Source organism: Zea mays, chromosome 8, assembly GCF_902167145.1.
Source record: "Zea mays cultivar B73 chromosome 8, Zm-B73-REFERENCE-NAM-5.0, whole genome shotgun sequence".
NCBI lineage: Eukaryota > Viridiplantae > Streptophyta > Magnoliopsida > Poales > Poaceae > Zea > Zea mays.
Window position 1 is genome coordinate 165189019 of NC_050103.1, and position 24247 is coordinate 165213265.

Genomic DNA, 24247 nt, shown 5'->3' on the forward strand with positions numbered 1-24247 from the left:
TGGAAGCAACCGAGGTTTTAAGGTAAAAAAATTAATTTTTTAGCTAGCAGAGACCAGTTTCTTGGTTTTTAAGAAACTGAGAATCTAATTTTTATAAACTAAATTATAAACTGGTATGTTTAGAACCATCTTAATTTATATAAACCAGTTTCTTAAAAATCAGGGCTTAAGTAATTTAGAATGGAACGAGGTGGCTGCAAATGCTTGGTTTGAAGTTGTGAGCGTGCATGTTACGTACCAGATTACATTAATCTGGATCTGCCCTGACATGCAACATATTTTAAGCGCACCAATTATATATGCCCCCAGGCGGGCAGGACAGCCACCCGGATTGCCTCCTCTTCCCCCCATATACATACGCCTCAACCCCCTCCCTTGCGACACAGCCTTGAGCCTCCCCTCCCCTCCAAAAAAATCTCCATCGGCATGGGCTGGCACATACAGTAACAGTAGCCTAGCCTCCAGTCCACCTCTCTCTCTCTCTTTCTCTGGAGAGAGACGCGCAAGAGAAAGAGGGGGGAGGACGGAGGGAAAAGAAGCAGAAAAAAAAGTAACAAACAAGTAGCAGTAGTGAAGAAGCAGAACCGAAGGGATCGGATCGGAGGAGGAAGTGGTGGTGAGTGGTGACAGACAGCCAGACAGAAGAGAAGAAGAAGAAGAAGGAGCTGATGACGCAAAGAGATGGGGAGGAAGGATGCAGCGCAGGCGGCGGCTCGAGTTTGAGCAGCTGCGTCTGCGTGCAGCAGGACCACAGCTGATCGAGCCAAGAAAGCAGCTGCTGCGTCGGTGGCAGTCGCCGAAGCAGCAGGTGCCAAAGCGATCGAGCTGCTCTCTGTCCGTGCTGGTCCCCGTCCCCCTCGCCTCTCTAGTCTCCACTCCACCTCCTCTCATCCATCCATCCACCCACCCAATTCGGCAGCAGCCTCCGCCGCCACACTAGCTAGCACTAGCAGTACCACCCGCGCCGCTAGTCGCTACCAGCTAGCGACTGAATCCCAGCAAGGGGGGACCGGGCCAGGATCGGAGGCGGGAGATCGACCGACCCGAGTAGAGTCAGGCAGCAGCTGCTTGGCGCGGCCGCCCGCCCATGGAGGACACCCTCAAGTCGCTGTCCATGGACTACCTCAACCTGCTCATCAACGGGCAGGCCTTCAGCGACGTCACGTTCAACGTGGAGGGCCGCCTCGTGCACGCGCACCGCTGCATCCTGGCCGCGCGCAGCCTCTTCTTCCGCAAGTTCTTCTGCGGCGCCGAGCAGGCCGCCGCCGGGCCCGGCGCGCTGCTGCTGGACCACCTCAGCCCGCGTTCCCCGTCCGGCACCTCCTCCCCGCGCGGCGCCTCCGCCGCCGCGCCGGGCGCCGCCGTCATACCCGTCAACTCCGTCAGCTACGAGGTGTTCCTGCTGCTGCTGCAGTTCCTCTACAGCGGCCAGGTGTCCCTGGTGCCGCAGAAGGGGGAGCCCCGGCCGGGCTGCGGCGAGCGCGCGTGCTGGCACACGCACTGCGCCGCCGCCGTCGACCTCGCGCTCGACACGCTCGCCGCCGCACGCTCCTTCGGCGTCGAGGAGCTCGCGCTCCTCACCCAGGTAACCAATAATTCGAGCGTCTCCCTCGCTCGCTCCCTCTCTCCGACTTCAATTCTTGATTTGCTGGTTTCTTCTCCATTGCTGGTGGCTCCTGTTCTTCTTCCTGCTCCCCTTCTCCGTCCAGCCGGACGAAAGATAAATAATTAATTAAAAGGGAGAAAACGGAAGAAAAAAACGGCTTCCAATTTATTTTTCGCGTCTGCTACTCGAGGGAATTGAGGATTATTGTGGGGATCAAGATGGGAGTTGGGGTTGGTTATGTTGGGATTGCCGAGCATTCTGCAGCATTATATTGATTTGATCTCGCTCTGTACCCCTCCTGCTTCCGCTCCGCCGTCCGCCCTTTTTAAATGAAGTGAAGGATGATGAGCCGCGGCAGTACCAGCAGGCAGGCGCGCCAGGCACCGGGCAGGGAGTGGTCGGCCTTCTTCGTCGCCGCCGCCCTGCGCATGCACGCGTGCGAACCTGTGCGCTCCTTGCTCTCTTTCTCCCGTTGTCCATCCATCATCCATCCATCTTTCTGTCCGTCCGTCGGCCTGCTGCTGCGGCTGCCGCGCTTTCTCCTTTCTCCCTTAGGGTTCGTTGCACGGAGATCTCACTTTATCTTTCCACCACTGTAGGAGAGGTGAAGAGGCATCGTCTTCTTTTATCTCTCCCTATCTACCACATCCGAATGAAACGCCATTGCTGCCTCACTTCTCTTCTCTTTTATGGCCACGCCTACCGCCCACGCTCACCACTGTTGCAGCGCAAGCAGCACGGGTTGATAGTGGATGGCTTTGGCTTTCCGTCGTGCAGTGCAAGGGCAACGTACTGCAAGGTTGTGCAATTTGCTAGCATGCATCCTGCTGTCAGCTGGAAAGAAAGAAAGAAAAAAAATCGTTCTTTCAGTTTTCCGTCCCCTGATTTGCAATTTCTGTCTAGGGTTTCGTCATGCTGGCCGGGCTGGGTCTCTCCAATACATACCTAGGCTTAGTTGTTTAATTCCCTCTCCTCCTTTAATTCCCCCCCAAAAAAATCTGCTCCTCCAATCAGCACCATGACGTTCCCATACTGTTGCACCCCTTCTCTATATTTTATGCACAGGGCCAATCCACTCACCATTTATGCTGATGCTTATCTCAGGGATTCTCTCGTCTCGTCTTTCTCCCCGGCCTTTATATGCTGCATGTGTGCTTTTGCAATGCGCCGCTGCTTGGTAGTTACCAGTGAGTGACCCACAGTCTCACAGTGAAAGTGAGCGAGCTTACACATGCGCGCAGACTTACTGTTACTGATGAAGAATTGCAATGCTTCCGTTGCTGCGCGCTTGCAGAAGCAGCTGGCCGGCATGGTGGAGAAGGCGTCGATCGAGGACGTGATGAAGGTGCTGATGGCGTCGCGGAAGCAGGACCTGCACCAGCTGTGGACCACGTGCTCCCACCTCGTGGCCAAGTCCGGGCTGCCGCCGGAGGTGCTCGCCAAGCACCTCCCCATGGACGTCGTGTCCAAGATCGACGAGCTCCGCCTCAAGTCCTCGCTGTCCCGCCGCTCGCCGTTCCTCGCGCACCACCACCACCCGGCACCGGGGGGCGGCATGGAGGCCTCGTCCGCGGCCGACATCGACGACCACCACAAGATCCGGCGCATGCGGCGCGCGCTCGACTCCTCCGACGTGGAGCTCGTGAAGCTCATGGTGATGGGCGAGGGGCTGAACCTGGACGAGGCGCTGGCGCTGCACTACGCCGTGGAGAACTGCAGCCGGGAGGTGGTGAAGGCGCTGCTGGAGCTGGGCGCCGCCGACGTGAACCACACCGCGGGCCCCGCCGGGAAGACGCCGCTCCACGTGGCCGCCGAGATGGTGTGCCCCGACATGGTCGCCGTGCTTCTCGACCACCACGCCGACCCCAACGTGCGCACCGTCGAGGGCGTGACGCCGCTGGACATCCTCCGCACGCTCACCTCCGACCTCCTCTTCAAGGGCGCCGTGCCGGGGCTCGCGCACATCGAGCCCAACAAGCTCCGGCTCTGCCTCGAGCTCGTGCAGTCGGCGGCCATGGTCATGTCCCGCGAGGACGCGCACACGGCGGTCAACGCCGCGCCCATGTACGGCGAGCCTTCCGGCGGCGGCGGCTGCGGCGTGTACAGTGCGAGCGGCACCAGCAGCACGAGCTTGGTGAACCTGAACCTGGACAACAGGATGGTGTACCTGAACCTAGGGATGGACGCGCAGTTCGGCAAGATGGGCGACGGCGATGACGGCGGGGGCAGGGGGCCGTCTTCTTTGTTCTCCCCGCATGGCTACCATTGACAAGCTGGAGCGGCCGGCTGCTGCTCTACTATATATCTCCTTGTAAGCTTAGAACTAATTAATTACATGTTGTTATTCATATCCACATTACAGGAGATGAAGAAGATGATGATTGGAAAGATGGCGAGACGATCCTTTAATTTTTTGCACTCTATCTATATATCATCATGTGACTCTTTTAGCAGCTAGAGACGATTAGAGAGAGACAGAGAGATCATGCATGCAAAGTGATGCATCACAAGAGCTTGGGTCGATCTTTATTGGTGAGTTGTCTAGTCTATTGATGGAGGTGTTGTTTTGGAAATTGTAAGAGGTGCTAAGAGGTAAAAAAATGTTTTTTTGGTTGGTAGGTCATGTGCATTATTATAGTATTAGTTATGTATTGACTTGACAGTTTGTGAAGTATCTTCGTCTCGACCACATATTTTCTCCTCTCCCCCCCCCCACCCTTTTTCCTCTTAATTAAAAAAAAAGCTCATATTCTCTTTTGGATTGGAGGCCAGGCATGCATATCTATCCGCAGATAAATTAAATTGACTTTCTTTTAATTAGGCCGATTGTGAGGCTCGTTAGTCGTAAATAGTAGCAATGGATTAGGTACCACATTGTTTTCCTTCAAATTTTAGCCAACATGCATGCAAAAAAGGGCAAAGCCTGCTAGAGTGCTAGTAGTATCCTCAACTATATATTATCAGCAACCAATTGAAGTTTATTATGTACATGCATATTGAACCAAATTACTTTTTTTACAGTTGTGTGTACATGTGTCCTTGTGTTGTGAGTGAGTGAACATGCATGTAAAGTAAAGGGAAGCTTTTTATGACACGGGCCAGGGGAATGCTGCTTTCAACTGTTGATATACAGTGTGTTGTCTTTGCAGCGGAAATTAAATGTTTTTGGTGAGAGTAGTAGTATAGAGGAGTGAGAAGGGGATGGGAGGGTACACGCCACACAAATAGACACACGCATGTGGCGGATATGAAGGGGGAGACAACGGGAATCTAGCTTGAGCTGTGAATGATGGAAGGGATCGGTGGCGGTCAATTTTGGTTTAACCCTTTCTTCTTGTATCAATCCTCCTTTGCTTCTTCTTCTAGCTAGACACGTACGGCTTTAAGGGTCTGCTTAGTTTAGCTGTAGATTTTGTGAAAATTTAATTTTAGCTATAAGAAAGTTGTTGTAAGCTGATAATTGTGAAAAAAAACTAAAATTTGTTTGATTGAAACAATTGTCAACTTTAGATTATGTAAGAACATAACAACTCGGCTGATAGAAATTTAGGGTAGAACGTGATTCTGAATTGAACTTTATAAATTTATGGATCTTGAATAATCAATTCTGATATTATACCTGTTTGGTTGAGATTCTAGATTTTTAGCCGCGAATCTGATCTAGGACGCTAAACTAAACATACTCTAAAAACGTCTTGCTACGATCTTTTTAGTTCCGTCAACGGTTGCCAGCTATAAGGGCGTGTTTAGTTTAGTTTAGTTCCTCTGATCAAATTTAATCCACGTCACATTGAATATTTCAATAATAATTACGAGTATTAAATATGGTACAATAATAAAACTAATGGCACAAACGGCCAGACGAATCTATTAACCTAATTAATTCATAATTCACTCATACGATATTACAATAAACATTTGTTAACCATAAATTAATTAAGCTTAAAAAACTTATCTCCCCTTTTAGTCTTCAATTATGTAATTAATTTTACAATTAACTATACTTAATATTAATATTGGTAACTGACATTCAAAAATTGGTTATAACATGGACTAAACTTTAATCATGAGAATCAACCACCGTACGTATAAAGAACCTCGTGGGTTGGAGAGATAAAAATTGGCCCTCTACGACGAGCCGGGGCCGAAACCTTTGTATTTTTTTCCTATGCAATTATGTATACATCTCAGCTACTACAGTATATATGCTCCCTCTCTGTGTTTTGAGGGGGAGGGGGAGGGGGGTGGAGTAAAGAACTGTGTGTCTCCTCTCTTGCGCCATCTCTCCTTGACGAACAGTGCGCCACTATTGCATGTAAAGATTGCCAGTACTCTCTCTCTCCCCCCGACCCCAGCTACCTAGCTGGATTGTTTCTCTCTCTATGACATGTGTAAATGAGATTGTAAAATTCAGTTTGTGTTTTTTGAATTAAATTGAGTGTCTCGGTGACAGGTTTTTGTGTGTGCGCGCTCTCAAGATACCACATCGATCACCTAGGACTCTAGTGCAAGTGGTGCAACGCTAGCTTTCCTTGAGACATGCATGGCCCAATAGTGTCTGGGCTCACGCTGCCACGAAACTGTGGTCTGTGGGGTTTGCACAACTGTGGACAAACGGATCCCTTGTCTTGCATGTTGCTGCGTGAGTGCAACCAACGGGGCTCGTTTGGTGACCATGGAACTAAGAGAAATTAAAGGAGATTCAGAGAGAAATTAGTTTATTTTCTCTCCTTAACTCCTTTTAATTTTTTTTGTCATCAAACCAGTTCTAACCATGACTACCCACGGGTATTGTTGGGAATATGGGCCGGTCTTTTTGGGCCAGCATGAGCATGGCCTGAAAATATGAGCCCAAAGCACGGCCCGGCACGAAATAATATGGGACAGGCTAGCACGGCCCGAAGGCGAGCTTGGGCCGGGCCTCAATTTCTGACCCGTCGGGCCCCCGGCACGGCACACATAGATGGGCCGGGCTTGGGCCGGCACGGCCCAATTAAGCCCAATTTGCTTAATTTCTTGAATTTAGTAAGATACCGACCTTATATTGTTGTTATATTTGGAGTTTACGTGGTCAAATTGAAAGTCGCCTAGAGGGGGGGTGAATAGGGCGAAACTGAAATTTACAAATATGAACACAACTACAAGCCGAGGTTAGCGTTAGTAATAAAGAAACGAGTCCGCGAGAGAGGGCGCAAAACAAATCCCAAGCGAATAAGCAAGTGAGACACGGAGATTTGTTTTACCGAGGTTCGGTTCTTGCAAACCTACTCCCCGTTGAGGAGGCCACAAAGGCCGGGTCTCTTTCAACCCTTCCCTCTCTCAAACGATCCACGGATCGAGTGGGCTTTCTTTTCTCAATCACTTGGAACACAAAGTTCCCACAAGGACCACCACAAGATTAGTGTCTCTTGCCTCAATTACAAGTGTGTTTGAATGCAAAGAACGGATCAAGAAAGAAGAAAGCAATCCAAGCGCAAGAGCTCGAAAGAACACAAGCAAATCGCTCTCTCTAGTCACTATGGCGTTGTGTGGAAATTGGAGAGGATTTGATCTCTTAGGTGTGTCTAGAATTGAATGCTAGAGCTCTTGTAGTAGTTGGGAAGTGGAAAACTTGGATGCAATGAATGGTGGGGTGGTTGGGGTATTTATAGCCCCAACCACCAAATGTGGCCGTTGGGAGTTCTGTCTGTTTGATGGCGCACCGGACAGTCCGGTGCACACCGGACAGTCCGGTGCCCCCTGCCACGTCATCACTGCCGTTGGATTCGACCGTTGAAGCTTCTGACTTGTGGGCCCGCCTGGGTGTCCGGTGCACACCGGACAACTACTGTTCCTTGTCCGGTGTGCCGGAGTGGGCGCGCCTGCCATCTGCGCGCGCAGAGCGTGCATTAAATGCGCGGCAGAGAGCCGTTGGCGCGGAGACGACCGTTGCTCCGGAGTCGCACCGGACAGTCCGGTGCACACCGGACAGTCCAGTGCACACCAGACAGTCCGGTGAATTATAGCGGACTAGCCGTTGGAGTTTCCCGAAGTTGGCGAGTTCCTGAGGCCGACCTCCCTTGGCGCACCGGACACTGTCCGGTGTACACCGGACAGTCCGGTGAATTATAGCGGAGTCGCCTCTGGAAATTCCCGAAGGTGGCGAGTTGGCGTTGTAGTCCTCTGGTGCACCGGACACTGTCCGGTGGCGCACCGGACACTGTCCGGTGTACCCCGGACAGTCCGGTGCTCCCAGACCAGAGGGCCTTCGGTTCCCACTTTGCTCTTTAGTTGAATCCAAAAACCAATGTACTAAGTCTAGAAACTTACCTCATGTCTTTATTTGCACTTTTTCAATCTTGGGCACATTTAGAACTTAGAGAATATGTGTTGGGCACTTAATCACCAAAACAATATAGAAATGGCCCAAAGGCACATTTCCCTTTCACATAGCTAAAGTGTATTTGAATGTAATTGAATGTTGTAAATGTAGGCAACTCTGAGATGACCAGTGTAGAAGACTCAGGGCACAACGACACGACAAGTGATGATAGCTCCATCATATTCTAGCAATCGAGTGCAGCAACAGTTCTAGATGCTTTCGCTTCTCGTTCGTGTATTGTTGCTCCTATGATTAATCCTCCTCCTCCATTGTCGCACGTGACAAGATGAAAATGGGTGGAACATAATTTGAGAGACTTTAGGAAGTGTCAACACAACTTTCGTATGACTCCGGATGCTTTTATAGAATTGCATGATACTTTAGTGAGGTATCACGGGTTAAGGTCAACACAAGGTGGAGTCATGTGATGCATGAGGGATGATATTATGGGTTTGTGGGACACAATAGGCGACACGCCAAATTAGAGACAGGTTCGAAAGGTCTTTCGATACCATTAGTAGGAAAATAGCTCATGTGGTAGATGCTATGTTTGGTTTTGCACAAACCAATATATGTCCAAAGGATCCAACGTATTCTAAAGTGCATAACAAGATCATGCCTTATGCACTTTCTTTGACGGGTGCATGGGAGCCTTAGATGGTGCACACATTCCATCTCATGTATATCATGAGTCGAGGTTGGCCTACATAAACAGAAAAGGGTGGCCTAGATACACTGTATTAGGGATATTGGACATGGATATGCGGTTCACTTGTGTAGGTGCGGGGTTGGGTGGTTCTTGTCATGACATGACAGTGCTCAGGGATTGCATGGGAGAAGCGAATTATCCACACCCACCAGCAGGTATGGTGGCATGTTATGTTGGCATTGCGTACATTGTCTTCATTACATTCTAGTAAATGTTTTTCTAAGTTTATTTATTCGTGTACAGAGAGGTATTATCTAGTGGATGCTGGTTATGCAATTTGTGAAGGTTACTTGCCACCGTATCGGAATCAGAGGCATCACTTAGAAGATTTTCATCGAAGAGGAGCAGAAACTGTGGAGGAAAAGTTCAATTTCCACCACTCGAGTCTGTGAAATGTGGTTGAATGGGCTTTTGGACTTCTCAAATCAAGGTGCATGTACTAAGAGGACTCCCAATGTACGAAAGAAGCAGGAAGTGAAGATTGTAATTGCTTGTTTTGCTTTGCACAACTATTTGTTAGGCTGAAGCCACATAGGAGGATCAGCGAGTAGTTCGCATGGCCAAGCTAATTACAATGTGTCAGATTGGGTGAGTGCTAATGCAAGTCAAGAAATCACATTAGTGAGAGATTGGATCGATGCTAGAGTATCGTTGATGTAGTCAACATGTAGTAGTGTTAGTGAAGTTGAGTTTGTTTTGTTTTCGTATTTGGTGGGTTTGCACAGATTACTAACAGTTTTGTAATTATACATAGATTATTGACAAAGGAATCCGGAACGGAGCTATTTTGGAATTTGTGATTCAACAAGTGTGGGTAAGTGTGATGTTCCTCAGTGGATGTAATGAAGTAGTTAGATAAATCTGATTTGTGTTGTAATGTATTGTAGTACTTAGTACTCTCTTGTACGGACTAGCTTTGCAGTAGTTAGATGAATGTGCATATGTAATGTACTGTGCCCATAGGTATTTTGCACTATTCGACGGTCGTGTTGGTAATTCAACTGAATTACGGCGCATACCCCTTGTATGGACCTCCAAAATCGCCTCCAATGCAAGTTGGCTACGACCTACAGTTCCTATCGGGATGAATAAGGTGTATTTATAACACAAAGTTTACTCGCGGTTGTGTTAAGGAACCGCCGGTGGAAACTTATTTTCACTAGTCGTTCACTTAACACAACCGTCAGTTGAAAGAGGTTATTATCACTGGCGGTTGGCTTAAGTAACCGCCAACGGAAATAGCCTCTTTCCACTGGCAGTTGTGTTAAGTGAATCGTCAGTGGAAATATGTTTCCAGTGGCGGTTCCTTAAGCCGGTCCCACCTATTTATTTTCTCTAGCGCGGTAACTAAAACCGCCAGTAAAAATTTGTACGTATCGTTAGCTTAGAGCTTTTTTATATTAGTGATTGTACCAGTTTCTACTTACGTGACTCTCAACCACGTTGACCATGCGTCTCTACTCATTTACCAGTTTAATTATTTTAAAATACTCTAAATTTTACTTTGTTTTTTAAAATGTATATTTTTAATATATTACTATGCTTTTATCATAGTAGTATGTAAAACAAATAACCATGAACTCTAGGTACACTTGTATATTTATATAAATATTGTCCAACATTACTATAGAAATACACTTTGACCCATAGTATTTAGTATTGGTTGAGTTAGAACTGGACACAAGCATCACTGCGAGTTCTAAGCGCCACTAAGCGCCAGGACTCTAGTTGAAAGGGAAATGTGCCTTTGGGCCATTTCTAAGTATTTTGGTGATTGAGTGCAAACACAAGTGCTTAAATGTGAAAATGTGCCCATGGTTGAACAAAGTGCAAATCACAAGTAAAGGTATGTGTCTAAGCCTTAGTACATTGGTTTTTGTGTACTAATATCTTGTCTAAGTGTTAGAAACAGGAAGAAGAAGAAAAGAAAAGAAGTGGAGAGTGGCTGTGTACAGCCAAAGGTTGTTTCGGGCTGGGGCACCGGACTGTCCGGTGTGCACCGGACAGTGTCCGGTGCGCCAGACCAGCGCGGAGCAAACCAGCCGCTCTCGGGTTTTTCTCCGGCGACTTCGGCTAAAATTCACCGGACTGTCCGGTGTGCACCGGACTGTCCGGTGAGCCAACGGTCGGCCGGGCCAACGGTCGGCCGCGCGATCCGCGCGCGACACGTGGCCGGGCCAACGGTCGGAAGGAGGCACCGGACTGTCCGGTGTGCACCGGACTGTCCGGTGTGCACCGGACTGTCCGGTGCGCCAGATCTGCAACGGTTGGCAACGGTCGGCTGCGACTGTTATGGAAACAAATCGGGCACCGGACAGTGTCCGGTGTGCACCGGACTGTCCGGTGCGCCCGACGACAGAAGGCAAGGATGGCCTTCCAGATTTGTTCTCAACGGCTCCTAGCTGCCTTGGGGCTATAAAAGGGACCCCTTGGCGCATGGAGGAGTACAACAAGCATTCCTACAACACTTCTAAGCACCAAGACATCGATCCCACGCATTCGTTTCATTGTGATAGCATCTAGAGCTCTTGTGGAGTTTTTGAGTTGTGTTGCGAGCTCTTTGTGCGACTTGTGTGCGTGTTGTTGCTCTGATCTTTGAAGTCTTGTGTGCGTTGCTCATCCCCCCTTAGTCCGTGATTCTTTGTGAACATCAAAAGTGTAAGGGCGAGAGGCTCCAAGTTGTGGAGATTCCTCGCAAACGGGATAAGTAAAGAAAAGCATAACACTGTGGTATTCAAGTTGATCATTGGATCACTTGAGAGGAGTTGAGTGCAACTCTCGTCCGTTGGGACGCCACAACGTGGAGTAGGCAAGTTTTGTACTTGGCCGAACCACGGGATAAACCACTGTGTCTTCCCTGTGTTTGATCTTCTGTGGTTATCGTATTGTGCAAGGCCTTCACTCTAGCCACTTGGCATCACTGTGTTAACTCTTAACAAAGTTTTTGTGGCTATAAGTCTGAATTTTACAGGATCACCTATTCACCCCCCCCCTCTAGGTGCTCTCAATTGGTATCAGAGCCGTTCTCTTCAAGAAAGGGACTAATCGCCCGAAGAGATGGATCCTAAGGGAAAGGGGATGGTGGTCGACAACAACGAGAAGGAGTCCATCTTCAACGAACCAAAGAATGACAAGTCTACCGACTTGGGTTCAAGCCACAAGCGAAAAGATGGGAAGAAGAAGAAGACAAGGCGCATCAAGGAGATCGTCTACTACGACAGCGACGAATCCTCTTCTTCCCAAAAGGACGACGACCACAACGACTACGAGAAAAGGAAACCGGTTAATTCGAACTTTTCTTTTGACTACTCTCGTATTCCGCAAAGTTCAAATTCGCATTTGCTCCCCATTCCACTTGGCAAGCCCCCTCACTTTGATGGAGAGGACTACGGATTTTGGAGCCACAAAATGCGTACTCACTTGTTCTCTCTCCATCCTAGCATATGGGAGATTGTAGAGAGTGGAATACAATTTGATAGCTCGGATAGCCCTATGATTATTAATGAACAAATTCATAAAAATGCACAAGCTACTACTGTTCTCTTAGCCTCTTTGTGCAGGGAAGAGTACAATAAGGTGAGCGGCTTGGACAATGCCAAGCAGATATGGGACACCCTCAAGATCTCTCACGAGGGCAACGACGTCACCATGCTCACAAAAATGGAATTGGTGGAAGGCGAACTTGGGAGATTCGCTATGATAAGGGGGGAGGAGCCAACCCAAACATACAATCGGCTCAAGACCCTTGTCAACAAGATAAGGAGCTATGGAAGCACGCGATGGACGGACCACGACGTCGTCCGCCTAATGCTAAGGTCCTTTACCATTCTTGATCCTCATCTCGTAAACAATATTCGTGAGAATCCCAGGTACATGAAGATGACGCCCGAGGAGGTACTCGGAAAATTTGTAAGCGGGCGGATGATGATCAAGGAGGCAAGATACGTCGACGACGCTCTAAACGGTCCAATCAACGAGCCGCAACCTTTTGCTCTAAAAGCAACACGAAGCAAGGAGGCGCTACCTAACAAGGTGGCACAAATTGAGGCGGCCGGACTTAATGATGAAGAGATGGCTCTCATCATTAAACGCTTCAAGACGGTACTAAAGGGTCACAAGGGGCAGCCAAGCAAGACCAAGACAAAGGGGAAGCGCTCATGCTTCAAGTGCGGTAAGATTGGTCATTTTATCGCTAACTGCCCCGATAATGATAGTGACCAGGAACAGGGAAATAAGAGGGAAAAGAAGAAAAATTACAAGAAGGCAAAGGGCGAGGCGCATCTAGGCAAAGAGTGGGACTCGGACTGCTCCTCTTCCGACTCCGACAATGAAGGACTCGCCGCCACCGCCTTCAACAAATCAACCCTCTTCCCAAACGAGCGTCACACATGCCTTATGGCAAGGGAGAAGAAGGTATGTACTCGGAACTCTACCTATGCTTCTTCAAGTGAGGACGAATCTAGTGATGAGGATGAAGTAGATTACTCATGTTTGTTTAAGGGCCTAGATAGAACCAAGGTAGACAAAATTAATGAATTGATTGATGCCCTGAATGAGAAGAACATACTTTTAGAAAAGCAAGAGGATTTATTGTATGAAGAACATGATAAATTTGTAGAAGCTCAAAGATCTCATGCTCTAGAAGTTAAAAGAAATGAAATGCTTTCTTGTGAATTATCTTCTTGTCATGATACAATTTCCAAATTAAGGAGCATTAATGATGATTTGAATGCTAAGTTAGAGATTGCTAGTAAATCCACCTCTTGTGTAGAAAATGTTGTAGCGTGCACTAGGTGTAAAGATATTAACATTGATGCTTATAGTGAACACCTAGCTTGCATTTCAAAATTAAATGAAGAGGTAGCCAGTCTTAATGCCCAACTTAAGACTAGCAAAAGTGATTTTGAGAAACTAAAATTTGCTAGGGATGCCTACACGGTTGGTAGACACCCCTCAATTAAGGATGGGCTTGGCTTCAAGAGGGAAGCCAAGAACTTAACAAGCCATAAGGCTCCCATTCCCGCTAAGGAAAAAGGGAAGGCACCTATGGCTACTAGTGCTAAAAAGAACCATGCCTTTTTGTATCATGATATGAGACATGCTTATAGGAGTAACAATGCTTATGATGTTTTTGATTCTTATCACATGATTGCTTCTAGCTCTTCTTATATGCATGGTAGAAATATGTCTAGGAAAAATGCTATTCATCATGTGCCTAGAAAGAATGTTATTCATGCTCCTAGGAAAGTAGTGAATGAACCTTCAACAATTTATCATGCCTTGAATGCTTCCTTTGCAATTTGTGGAAAGGATAGAAAGGTAATTGCTAGAAAGTTAGGGGCTAAATGCAAGGGTGATAAAACTTGCATTTGGGTCCCTAAGGACATTTGTGCTAACCTTGTAGGACCCAACATGAGTTGGGTACCTAAGACCCAAGCCTAAATTTGCCTTGCAGGTTTATGCATCCGGGGGTTCAAGCTGGATTATCGACAGCGGATGCACAAACCATATGACGGGGGAGAAGAAGATGTTCACCTCCTACGTCAAAAATAAGGATTCCCAAGATTCAATTGTTTTCGGTGATGGGAATCAAGGCAAGGTAAAAGGTTTAGGTAAAATTGCAATTTCAAATGAGCACTCTATTTCTAATGTGTTTTTAGTAGAGTCTCTTGGATATAACTTGCTATCTGTTAGTCAATTATGCAATATGGGGTATAACTGTCTATTCACGAATACAGATGTGTCTGTCTTTAGAAGGTGTGATGGTTCACTAGCATTTAAGGGTGTATTAGACGGCAAACTTTACTTAGTTGATTTTGCAAAAGAAGAGGCCGGTCTAGATGCATGCTTAATAGCTAAGACTAGCATGGGCTGGCTGTGGCATCGCCGCTTAGCACATGTGGGGATGAAGAACCTCCATAAACTTCTAAAGGGAGAACACGTGATAGGTCTAACTAATGTTCAATTCGAAAAAGATAGACCTTGTGCAGCTTGTCAAGCAGGGAAACAGGTGGGAGGCTCTCATCACACCAAAAATGTGATGACGACATCAAGACCCTTGGAGATGCTGCATATGGACCTCTTCGGACCCGTCGCCTATCTGAGCATAGGAGGAAGTAAGTATGGTTTAGTTATTGTTGATGACTTTTCCCGCTTCACTTGGGTGTTCTTTTTGCAGGAAAAATCCGAAACCCAAGGGACCCTCAAACGCTTCCTCAGGAGAGCTCAAAATGAGTTTGAGCTCAAAGTGAAGAAGATAAGGAGCGACAACGGATCCGAGTTCAAGAACCTTCAAGTGGAGGAGTTTCTTGAAGAGGAAGGGATCAAGCACGAGTTCTCCGCTCCCTACACACCACAGCAAAATGGTGTGGTAGAGAGGAAGAACAGGACACTCATCGACATGGCGAGGACGATGCTAGGAGAGTTCAAGACCCCCGAGTGCTTTTGGACGGAAGCCGTGAACACGGCTTGCCACGCCATCAACAGGGTCTACCTTCATCGTCTCCTCAAGAAGACGTCGTATGAGCTACTTACCGGTAACAAACCCAATGTATCTTACTTTCGTGTATTTGGGAGCAAGTGCTACATTCTAGTGAAGAAGGGTAGAAATTCTAAGTTTGCTCCCAAAGCTGTAGAAGGGTTTTTGTTAGGTTATGACTCAAATACAAAGGCATATAGAGTCTTCAACAAATCATCGGGTTTGGTTGAAGTCTCTAGCGACGTTGTATTTGATGAGACTAATAGCTCTCCAAGAGAGCAAGTTGTTGATTGTGATGATATAGATGAAGAAGATGTTCCGATGGCCGCCATACGAACCATGGTGATTGGAGAAGTACGGCCTCAGGAACAAGATGAACGAGATCAACCTTCTTCCTCAACAATGGTGCATCCCCCAACTCAAGACGATGAACAGGTTCATCAACAAGAGGCGTGTGATCAAGGGGGAGCACAAGTTGATCATGTGATGAAGGAAGAAGCGCAACCGGCACCTCCAACCCAAGTTCGAGCGATGATTCAAAGGGATCATCCCGTCGACCAAATTCTGGGTGACATTAGCAAGGGAGTAACTACTCGATCTCGATTAGTTAATTTCTGTGAACATTACTCCTTTGTCTCTTCTATTGAGCCTTTCAGGGTAGAGGAGGCCTTGCTAGATCCGGACTGGGTGTTGGCCATGCAGGAGGAGCTCAACAACTTCAAAAGGAATGAAGTCTGGACACTGGTGCCTCGTCCGAAGCAAAATGTTGTGGGAACCAAGTGGGTGTTCCGCAACAAACAGGACGAGCACGGGGTGGTGACGAGAAACAAGGCTCGACTTGTGGCAAAAGGTTATGCCCAAGTCGCAGGTTTGGATTTCGAGGAGACTTTTGCTCCTGTGGCTAGGCTAGAATCAATTCGTATCTTGCTAGCATATGCCGCTCATCATTCTTTCAGGTTGTACCAAATGGATGTGAAGAGCGCTTTCCTCAACGGGCCAATCAAGGAGGAGGTATACGTGGAGCAACCCCCTGGCTTCGAGGATGAACGGTACCCCGACCACGTGTGTAAGCTCTCTAAGGCGCTCTATGGACTTAAGCAAGCCCCAAGAGCATGGTATGAATGCCTTAGAGACTTTCTAATTGTTAATGCTTTCAAGGTTGGGAAAGCCGATCCAACTCTTTTTACAAAGACATGTGATGGTGATTTGTTTGTGTGCCAAATTTATGTCGATGACATAATATTTGGTTCCACTAACCAAAAGTCTTGCGAAGAGTTTAGCAGGGTGATGACGCAGAAATTCGAGATGTCGATGATGGGCGAGTTGAACTACTTCCTTGGGTTTCAAGTGAAGCAACTCAAGGACGGCACCTTCATCTCCCAAACAAAGTACACGCAGGACCTGCTAAAGCGGTTTGGGATGAAGGACGCCAAGCCCGCAAAGACTCCGATGGGAACCGACGGACACACCGACCTCAACAAAGGAGGTAAGTCCGTTGATCAAAAAGCATACCGGTCAATGATAGGGTCTTTACTTTATTTATGTGCTAGTAGACCGGATATTATGCTTAGCGTATGCATGTGTGCTAGATTTCAATCCGATCCTAAGGAGTGTCACTTAGTGGCGGTGAAGCGGATTCTTAGATATTTGGTTGCTACGCCTTGCTTCGGGCTCTGGTATCCAAAGGGGTCTACCTTTGACTTGGTTGGATACTCAGACTCCGACTATGCTGGATGTAAGGTCGATAGGAAGAGTACATCGGGGACGTGCCAATTCTTAGGAAGGTCCCTGGTGTCATGGAACTCTAAGAAACAAACATCTGTTGCCCTATCCACCGCTGAGGCCGAGTATGTTGCCGCAGGACAGTGTTGCGCGCAACTACTTTGGATGAGGCAAACCCTCAGGGACTTTGGCTACAATCTGAGCAAAGTCCCACTCCTATGTGATAATGAGAGTGCTATCCGCATGGCGGAAAATCCTGTTGAGCACAGCCGCACAAAGCACATAGACATCCGGCATCACTTTTTGAGAGATCACCAGCAAAAGGGAGATATCGAAGTGTTTCATGTTAGCACCGAGAACCAGCTAGCCGATATCTTTACCAAGCCTCTAGATGAGAATACCTTTTGCAGGCTGCGTAGTGAGCTAAATGTCTTAGATTCGCGGAACTTGGATTGAATTGTAGCATACATGTGTTTATGCCTTTGATCATGTTCATTCTGCATTTTGTTGCCTATTTTGGTGCTCAAGTTGTACAAACACTCCCTGGACCTCACAAGTCCGTTGCAAAGTGATGCACATGTTTAGGGGGAGGTGTGTTACAACTTGACCCTTTGCGACTAACCATGTGCTTGAGTTGATGATTTAGTCTCGAAGGAGGATTGAAAGGAAAAAAAAGTGGACTTGGACCATGAAAGACTTCCACTGCACTCCGATGAGAGGGTAACTTATTCCAAGTTCATCTTTAAACTCTTAGTGCCTATTTGCTCTTAATTGAAGATTTTGGTGAGGCAATGGGGTTAAAGGGCCAAGATTGATCCCGTTTTGGTGCTTGATGCCAAAGGGGGAGAAAATAAAGGCCAAAGCAATAAATGGATCAGCTACCACTTGAGAAATTGTGAAAATAGTAGAATAGAGCTTTTGGTTTGTCAAAACTCTTGTATTGTCTCTTTTGTCAAAAGTTGGCTTCTTGTGGGGAGAAATGTTGATTATGGGAAAAAGGGGGAGTTTTTGAAATCCGTGGTCAAATTTCTTTGGAATGACTCTCTTTATGCTTCAACATGTGTGTTTGACTTAGAGATAGAGATTTGTGTTTGATTTACAAAAACAAACCAAGTGGTGGCAAAGGATGATCCATATATGCCAAAATTGAATAGAACTCAAATTTATTCTATTTGAAGTGATTTTGCACTTGTTCTAGTTGCTTTATGTTGTGTTGGCATAAATCACCAAAAAGGGGGAGATTGAAAGGGAAATGTGCCTTTGGGCCATTTCTAAGTATTTTGGTGATTGAGTGCAAACACAAGTGCTTAAATGTGAAAATGTGCCCATGGTTGAACAAAGTGCAAATCACAAGTAAAGGTATGTGTCTAAGCCTTAGTACATTGGTTTTTGTGTACTAATATCTTGTCTAAGTGTTAGAAACAGGAAGAAGAAGAAAAGAAAAGAAGTGGAGAGTGGCTGTGTACAGCCAAAGGCTGTTTCGGGCTGGGGCACCGGACTGTCCGGTGTGCACCGGACAGTGTCCGGTGCGCCAGACCAGCGCGGAGCAAACCAGCCGCTCTCGGGTTTTTCTCCGGCGACTTCGGCTAAAATTCACCGGACTGTCCGGTGTGCACCGGACTGTCCGGTGAGCCAACGGTCGGCCGGGCCAACGGTCGGCCGCGCGATCCGCGCGCGACACGTGGCCGGGCCAACGGTCGGAAGGAGGCACCGGACTGTCCGGTGTGCACCGGACTGTCCGGTGCGCCAGATCTGCAACGGTTGGCAACGGTCGGCTGCGACTGTTATGGAAACAAATCGGGCACCGGACAGTGTCCGGTGTGCACCGGACTGTCCGGTGCGCCCGACGACAGAAGGCAAGGATGGCCTTCCAGATTTGTTCTCAACGGCTCCTAGCTGCCTTGGGGCTATAAAAGGGACCCCTTGGCGCATGGAGGAGTACAACAAGCATTCCTACAACACTTCTAAGCACCAAGACATCGATCCCACGCATTCGTTTCATTGTGATAGCATCTAGAGCTCTTGTGGAGTTTTTGAGTTGTGTTGCGAGCTCTTTGTGCGACTTGTGTGCGTGTTGTTGCTCTGATCTTTGAAGTCTTGTGTGCGTTGCTCATCCCCCCTTAGTCCGTGATTCTTTGTGAACATCAAAAGTGTAAGGGCGAGAGGCTCCAAGTTGTGGAGATTCCTCGCAAACGGGATAAGTAAAGAAAAGCATAACATTGTGGTATTCAAGTTGATCATTGGATCACTTGAGAGGAGTTGAGTGCAACTCTCGTCCGTTGGGACGCCACAACGTGGAGTAGGCAAGTTTTGTACTTGGCCGAACCACGGGATAAACCACTGTGTCTTCCCTGTGTTTGATCTTCTGTGGTTATCGTATTGTGCAAGGCCTTCACTCTAGCCACTTGGCATCACTGTGTTAACTCTTAACAAAGTTTTTGTGGCTATAAGTCTGAATTTTACAGGATCACCTATTCACCCCCCCCCTCTAGGTGCTCTCACTAGTGTAAGCCTGGTTCCAGTGCACCATTCATCTCTTGTTCCTGCCACGTTAGCTCTCGACTCTACTCTCGCTCCTACTGCTCCAGTGCGTAGGCTACAACTTCAGCCTATAGTCATATCAGATTTTCTATTTTAGAATTAACTATTCATATTGATTTGTTTTGGAACCTAAAAATTACACAACATATTTTTTATTGAATTAAAAGCTATGTATTACAAAACACTAAGAATAAATTACATGATAATTAGAAAAAATTCATGAGATGAAAAATAAGCTCTAACTAAGTAAGATTATTTATAAATACTCTAAGAATAAAAATTGATTTTTTGCAATTTTTTGGACTCCAAACAATCGCCAACTGCTAGTACGCGTGACACTGTCATGGCTAACATGGACCAATCAGAGACCGCCAACTCACTCTCGCCCCGTCCCTCACCCGCCCACACCCAGTCCAATGCACCACCCCGCTATTGTCCGCCCCCTCATCTTTTTATCGTCCCAACTCACTCTCCAGTGTGGGCTAGAGTGAGGCGACAGACCCACTGTCGCCGAAGCCACGGCCATCACCCGCCCACGCTCTCTCACCCCTCTCGAGTCCGCACACTCTCACTCTCGCACTCACTCCAACCCCCACTAGCACCAGCCTAAGACTGGCTCCAACAAATCCTGTAAAATGTCTTGTACTCTAAATTATAGAGAAGATTCATGTCCTCTACTCTCTTCAGCAGCGCCATAAACGACCCTATAAATTAGAGGACGTTGTTGGATCCTATATATATAGTTTATCTCTCATCTCCTCTATCTATTTGAATATTTTAAGCAACTGGTTTAGTAAAACTAAAATATGTACAATAAATTTGAGAGTATGACAAATACGTATGTATAAAAAAATAAAATATCTTTAATATAGATATTTGTGTATAGATGATGTGATTTAGATGACGTTGTTAAGAGTAAAGAGATATAGATAAAATATTTTAGAGAAGAATGAAAATAACAGATATAGATGATACACATACAGGATGTTGATGAAGACGTCTAAGCATGGTACCCGTTACCACCACCAACCAGTAAACTTGGTTGAAATCTATTTATTTAGTGGAAGTGCCTTTTAATTCGGTTGGTGACTTAATACGTGCAGTGCAGATACTGACAGCGCATGCTGTAGGTTAATGGAAGCGTACATCAGCCTGCATTTGTTCTGTTGGCAGTTGGGATCTACCCGGCGGCCCGGCCCACCATACTGCCGAACGGGCTGGATCATCGTCCTGCCGCCTGTGAACAGTTTTACGATGTACGCTGTGATAGAGGTGTCAATGGCCGATACCCGTTAATCCAGGAGAAATTTCTCTGTTAGTGCCGGTTTGATGGACAGGGAATACAGTGGATTTATGGGGAGGAATCTCCTCGCTATTTAAAATTGAATAGCAAGCCTATGGATCCCTCCATTTCTTTGTCCATCAAATCGGCCCTTAGGGTTAGGGTATGGAAAGATTTTGGTACAGATTTAGGAGAAATTATTCTCTCATTGAGTTGTGGGTATGGGTATGGAAAAAACAGTACTCGAACCCGATTATCCATAGATAATATTCACCCTAGTAAAATTAGGTGTGCATCTCAATAGGCAATAAGTCCAGCAACTAACACTACCTTTCTCAACCCTTTTTAAGCACCTATCCACACCAACATCCTAACCCAAATGACCAGCCGACTAGCCCACCAATCCATGTGTCACATTGTTTTTATTGTTAGATGTCAGATTTATTTGTATTGTATTGTTGTTAGGTGTCGTGTGTCTATTAATATCATATAAAATATAATGTGATTGTGCTTTTCTTATCAGGGATGGGGACCCATTAAGGACCTGATATTTGAAAGGGTATTGGTATGTGGATGGGAATGAAGATAGGTATAAATTCATGGGAATAGGTATGAGACATCTAAATCTGATAGAGAATTTCTCATTGACATCAGGAAGAGAGAGAGTCATGAAAGCTTGGGCTGCAGCCCTCTAGATCCATAAAAAGGCCTCTACTCTGCTTTCCGCCTATAGGAATGACACGGGCCAATGCATCGCCAAGGCTTTGAGGCCCACATATGGTTTCCAGCTGGCCGTAGAGCATTTCCAATTATTATATCCGCCTCAACTATCGCGTTTGTTAGATTTTCTCATTTGATCTATAAAATTATTACTTTTAACTTTTTAAACTTTTAAAAACTGTTTACTTTCGTACTGTAGTCGAGTTTTGATGATAGTTTCGGATGCAAATTAGACTAAACTAAAAGTTTAAGGAGATCAATCATACTTAAAATATTTTATTAAAAATATCCAAATAATAAAGCAATAAAAGTGTTCAAATACATTTTACATGAAAAAATAATGAAATTAAAAATTATTAAGCCTAGTTTAGTCTTGAAAATTCATAGAAAGCTTATTTTAGCTCAAAAAAATATGAAACTTATTTTAGATTTTTTTTAAACGATGCTCTATATTATGTTGCCTATCTTTAAATTGTTTGAACCTTGACAAAACTCATTTGGTGCTTGTTTTCTAGTATAATCTCTCGTATTTATTATAGTTAGTCGATGTTGATCATCCGAACTACACACGGAAGCTAGCGCTAGTGAAAAATCATGAGAACCATAGTGTTTACTGGTTATCTGCCCTATATAAAACTTTAAATTATTTGTGTTAACCTAAGTGGCTGCATGCACACTGCTGCACATATGTATGTGTTCATAAATTATTTTAAAAGTTTAAAATATGAACACAAACCAAACACCAGCACTCGCATTTGGTTATTACGGATACCATGCAAAGGCACCGAGAGACATATATGGCCCCATTTTATTCCATTCGGTGAACCTCTCACTAGATTTGGAGTATGTTTGGTTCTTTTAGTATGGAGACTAAAGTTTAGTTATAGCGCTAAAGTTTAGTTTCTACCCTGTTTAGTTATAGAAATTAAAAGTATTTAGAACATATTAAATGAACTTAACATTCTCTTGTTGTGAAACATATGAGGAGACAAAAAATAGAATTAATATGATTTAATCTCTTTATTTTAGTTATTTATTGAGAGACTAGAAACTAAAACAGTACCATGTTTTAGTTCCACCGTTTGACAATTTATATATTCATCTTGCGCCCACTTCTTTGGAATCGAAACTCTTTGAAATGGACTAGCTGTCTGAAATGTCGACGATCTATCGTCGTAACGCCCCCCCCGTTCGCACTAGTAGTCGAAAACTTTGGCCGCCATGGCGAACGTCATCGCACGTCGAAGAGCGAAGACAAGCCTCCAGTTTTCTAAACGGTGAATCTTTCGCTAGATTTACCTTTCTGGGGTAGACGCGTGCTCTCTTTTCGCATGCCTTGGCAAGTATCGAATTCGAAGCTTTATTCTCTGCCCCCACACCATGTTTTGTACCTTATGGATTAGTTTCAAAACTACATTTTTTTCAAGGGATTCCTAATTTCTCAGAAAAAATGAACTAATTTTCTAAGAGAAAATAGAAATTCCTTAGAAAAATTGAATCCCCAAACTAGCACTAAGATAGTCTTTACCATGGCTCTGTAAGAGGCCGTGCTACTCTAGTTCAATTTATGTATGAACGGATTATGTGTTTCTGTTGAATTTCGCTCGACGTTCAGTCAAAAAATCTGGGGTGGGGGGGGGGGGGGGTCATTCAGGCATTTTTTATACCAATTTGTATCATAGTCACACTTCCATGAAATGTCAAAACTCATGAAATATCTAATAAAAGATGGCACCGAATTTTGTCGTTCTTCTAGAAGAGGAAGAAAGAAAGAAGAAAAACTCAGAATTCTCTGTGCATTTGGACCATTCAGGGAGAACCGGCCGGCCGGTTGGGTGGGTGATCTGGAATCAGCCGTTCCCGGTCAGCCACAGTTGAACGACATGGCTGTCGGATTAAAGCCAACTATTTAAACTGTTGTAATTGTAATTATAGAGATGAAATATTGTAGAAATAGTAAAAGTTGGTATAGATTAAAACCAAACGAACAGCTGAGTAGATGTGGAAGCCACCAGAGGCGGCAGCAGCAGCAACAACAACTGCGAGAAGTTGGATCAGAAGGGGCAAACGATTCTTTTCCAACCAACACAACAAGGGCAGCAGGCCAACATGATCTGGTGTGAAGGAGCAAAGGCATATCTAGCGGCCTTTTTCTTTTACCTTCTCCACTCCGTTCTGGAGAGAACCTGATTCTTCATCATCTCACATACAGACATACACACGTCAGGCTTGGATCAAAAGGCCATACGATCGCGAGTTAGCAGAGCTTTCGTGACCGGGAGGCACCTTTGTTCCTCCGGCTGGCCGGACCCAGCCACCGACGAACCGCATCGCCCGGATACACCGCTGCCATGCGTGCGTGTAGGTCGATCCGTCCGATGGCTAGCTAGGTAGCATTCGTCTCGTTTCTCTCCTTCCTTTTCTCTTTACTTCTTAATCCCTTTTCCAAATTTAATTTATTAGGGGCAGCAGCAGGACAGGTACGTAGTTTGTTAAAATCATCGAAGAAAGCATCTCTGCTGTGCGTCAAACATGGGATGGGATGGAATGGAATCGGCGAGTTGTCGATCTCTGACTGAGACTGCATGCGCGCGCGCTGGAAAGCGAGAGGGGATGGGATGGCAGCCCCGGCCGACGTAGCTTGCCTCTCCCATTGGTCAGTCGTCACACACAGCAGGCCTTTCTGGACCTGGAAGAAAACCAAGGCGGCAAGGAAGGCCTCTCCCATTGCAGGTGGAGGTGGTAGGCTGGTAGCCTATATAAACGCGGGGAGTGGCTCGGTTGAAGTGGCAACACCAACGCAACCACGTTACGCACCATAGAACATA

General features: G+C 46.2%; 1 protein-coding gene across 1 annotated transcript; it reads left to right on the forward strand.

The window, feature by feature from the left end:
* Window positions 1–1075: 1075 nt before the first annotated feature.
* LOC100272726 (uncharacterized) lies at window positions 1076–3991 on the forward strand. The gene is made up of 2 exons (NM_001147179.1): window positions 1076–1585; window positions 2901–3991. Exons 1-2 carry the CDS (start codon window positions 1088–1090, stop codon window positions 3873–3875), a joined length of 1473 nt encoding a protein of 490 aa, NP_001140651.1. The 5' UTR covers window positions 1076–1087; the 3' UTR covers window positions 3876–3991.
* The last annotated feature ends 20256 nt before the right edge of the window (window positions 3992–24247 follow it).

What these genes read in the sequence shown, in the direction of transcription:
- LOC100272726 (NM_001147179.1), top strand. Translation starts at nt 1,088, where the DNA reads ATGGAGGACACCCTCAAGTCGCTGTCCATGGACTACCTCAACCTGCTC. An exon ending in AGCTCGCGCTCCTCACCCAG is followed by an intron (nt 1,586 to 2,900) that starts GTAACCAATAAT and finishes GCGCGCTTGCAG; the next exon opens with AAGCAGCTGGCCGGCATGGT.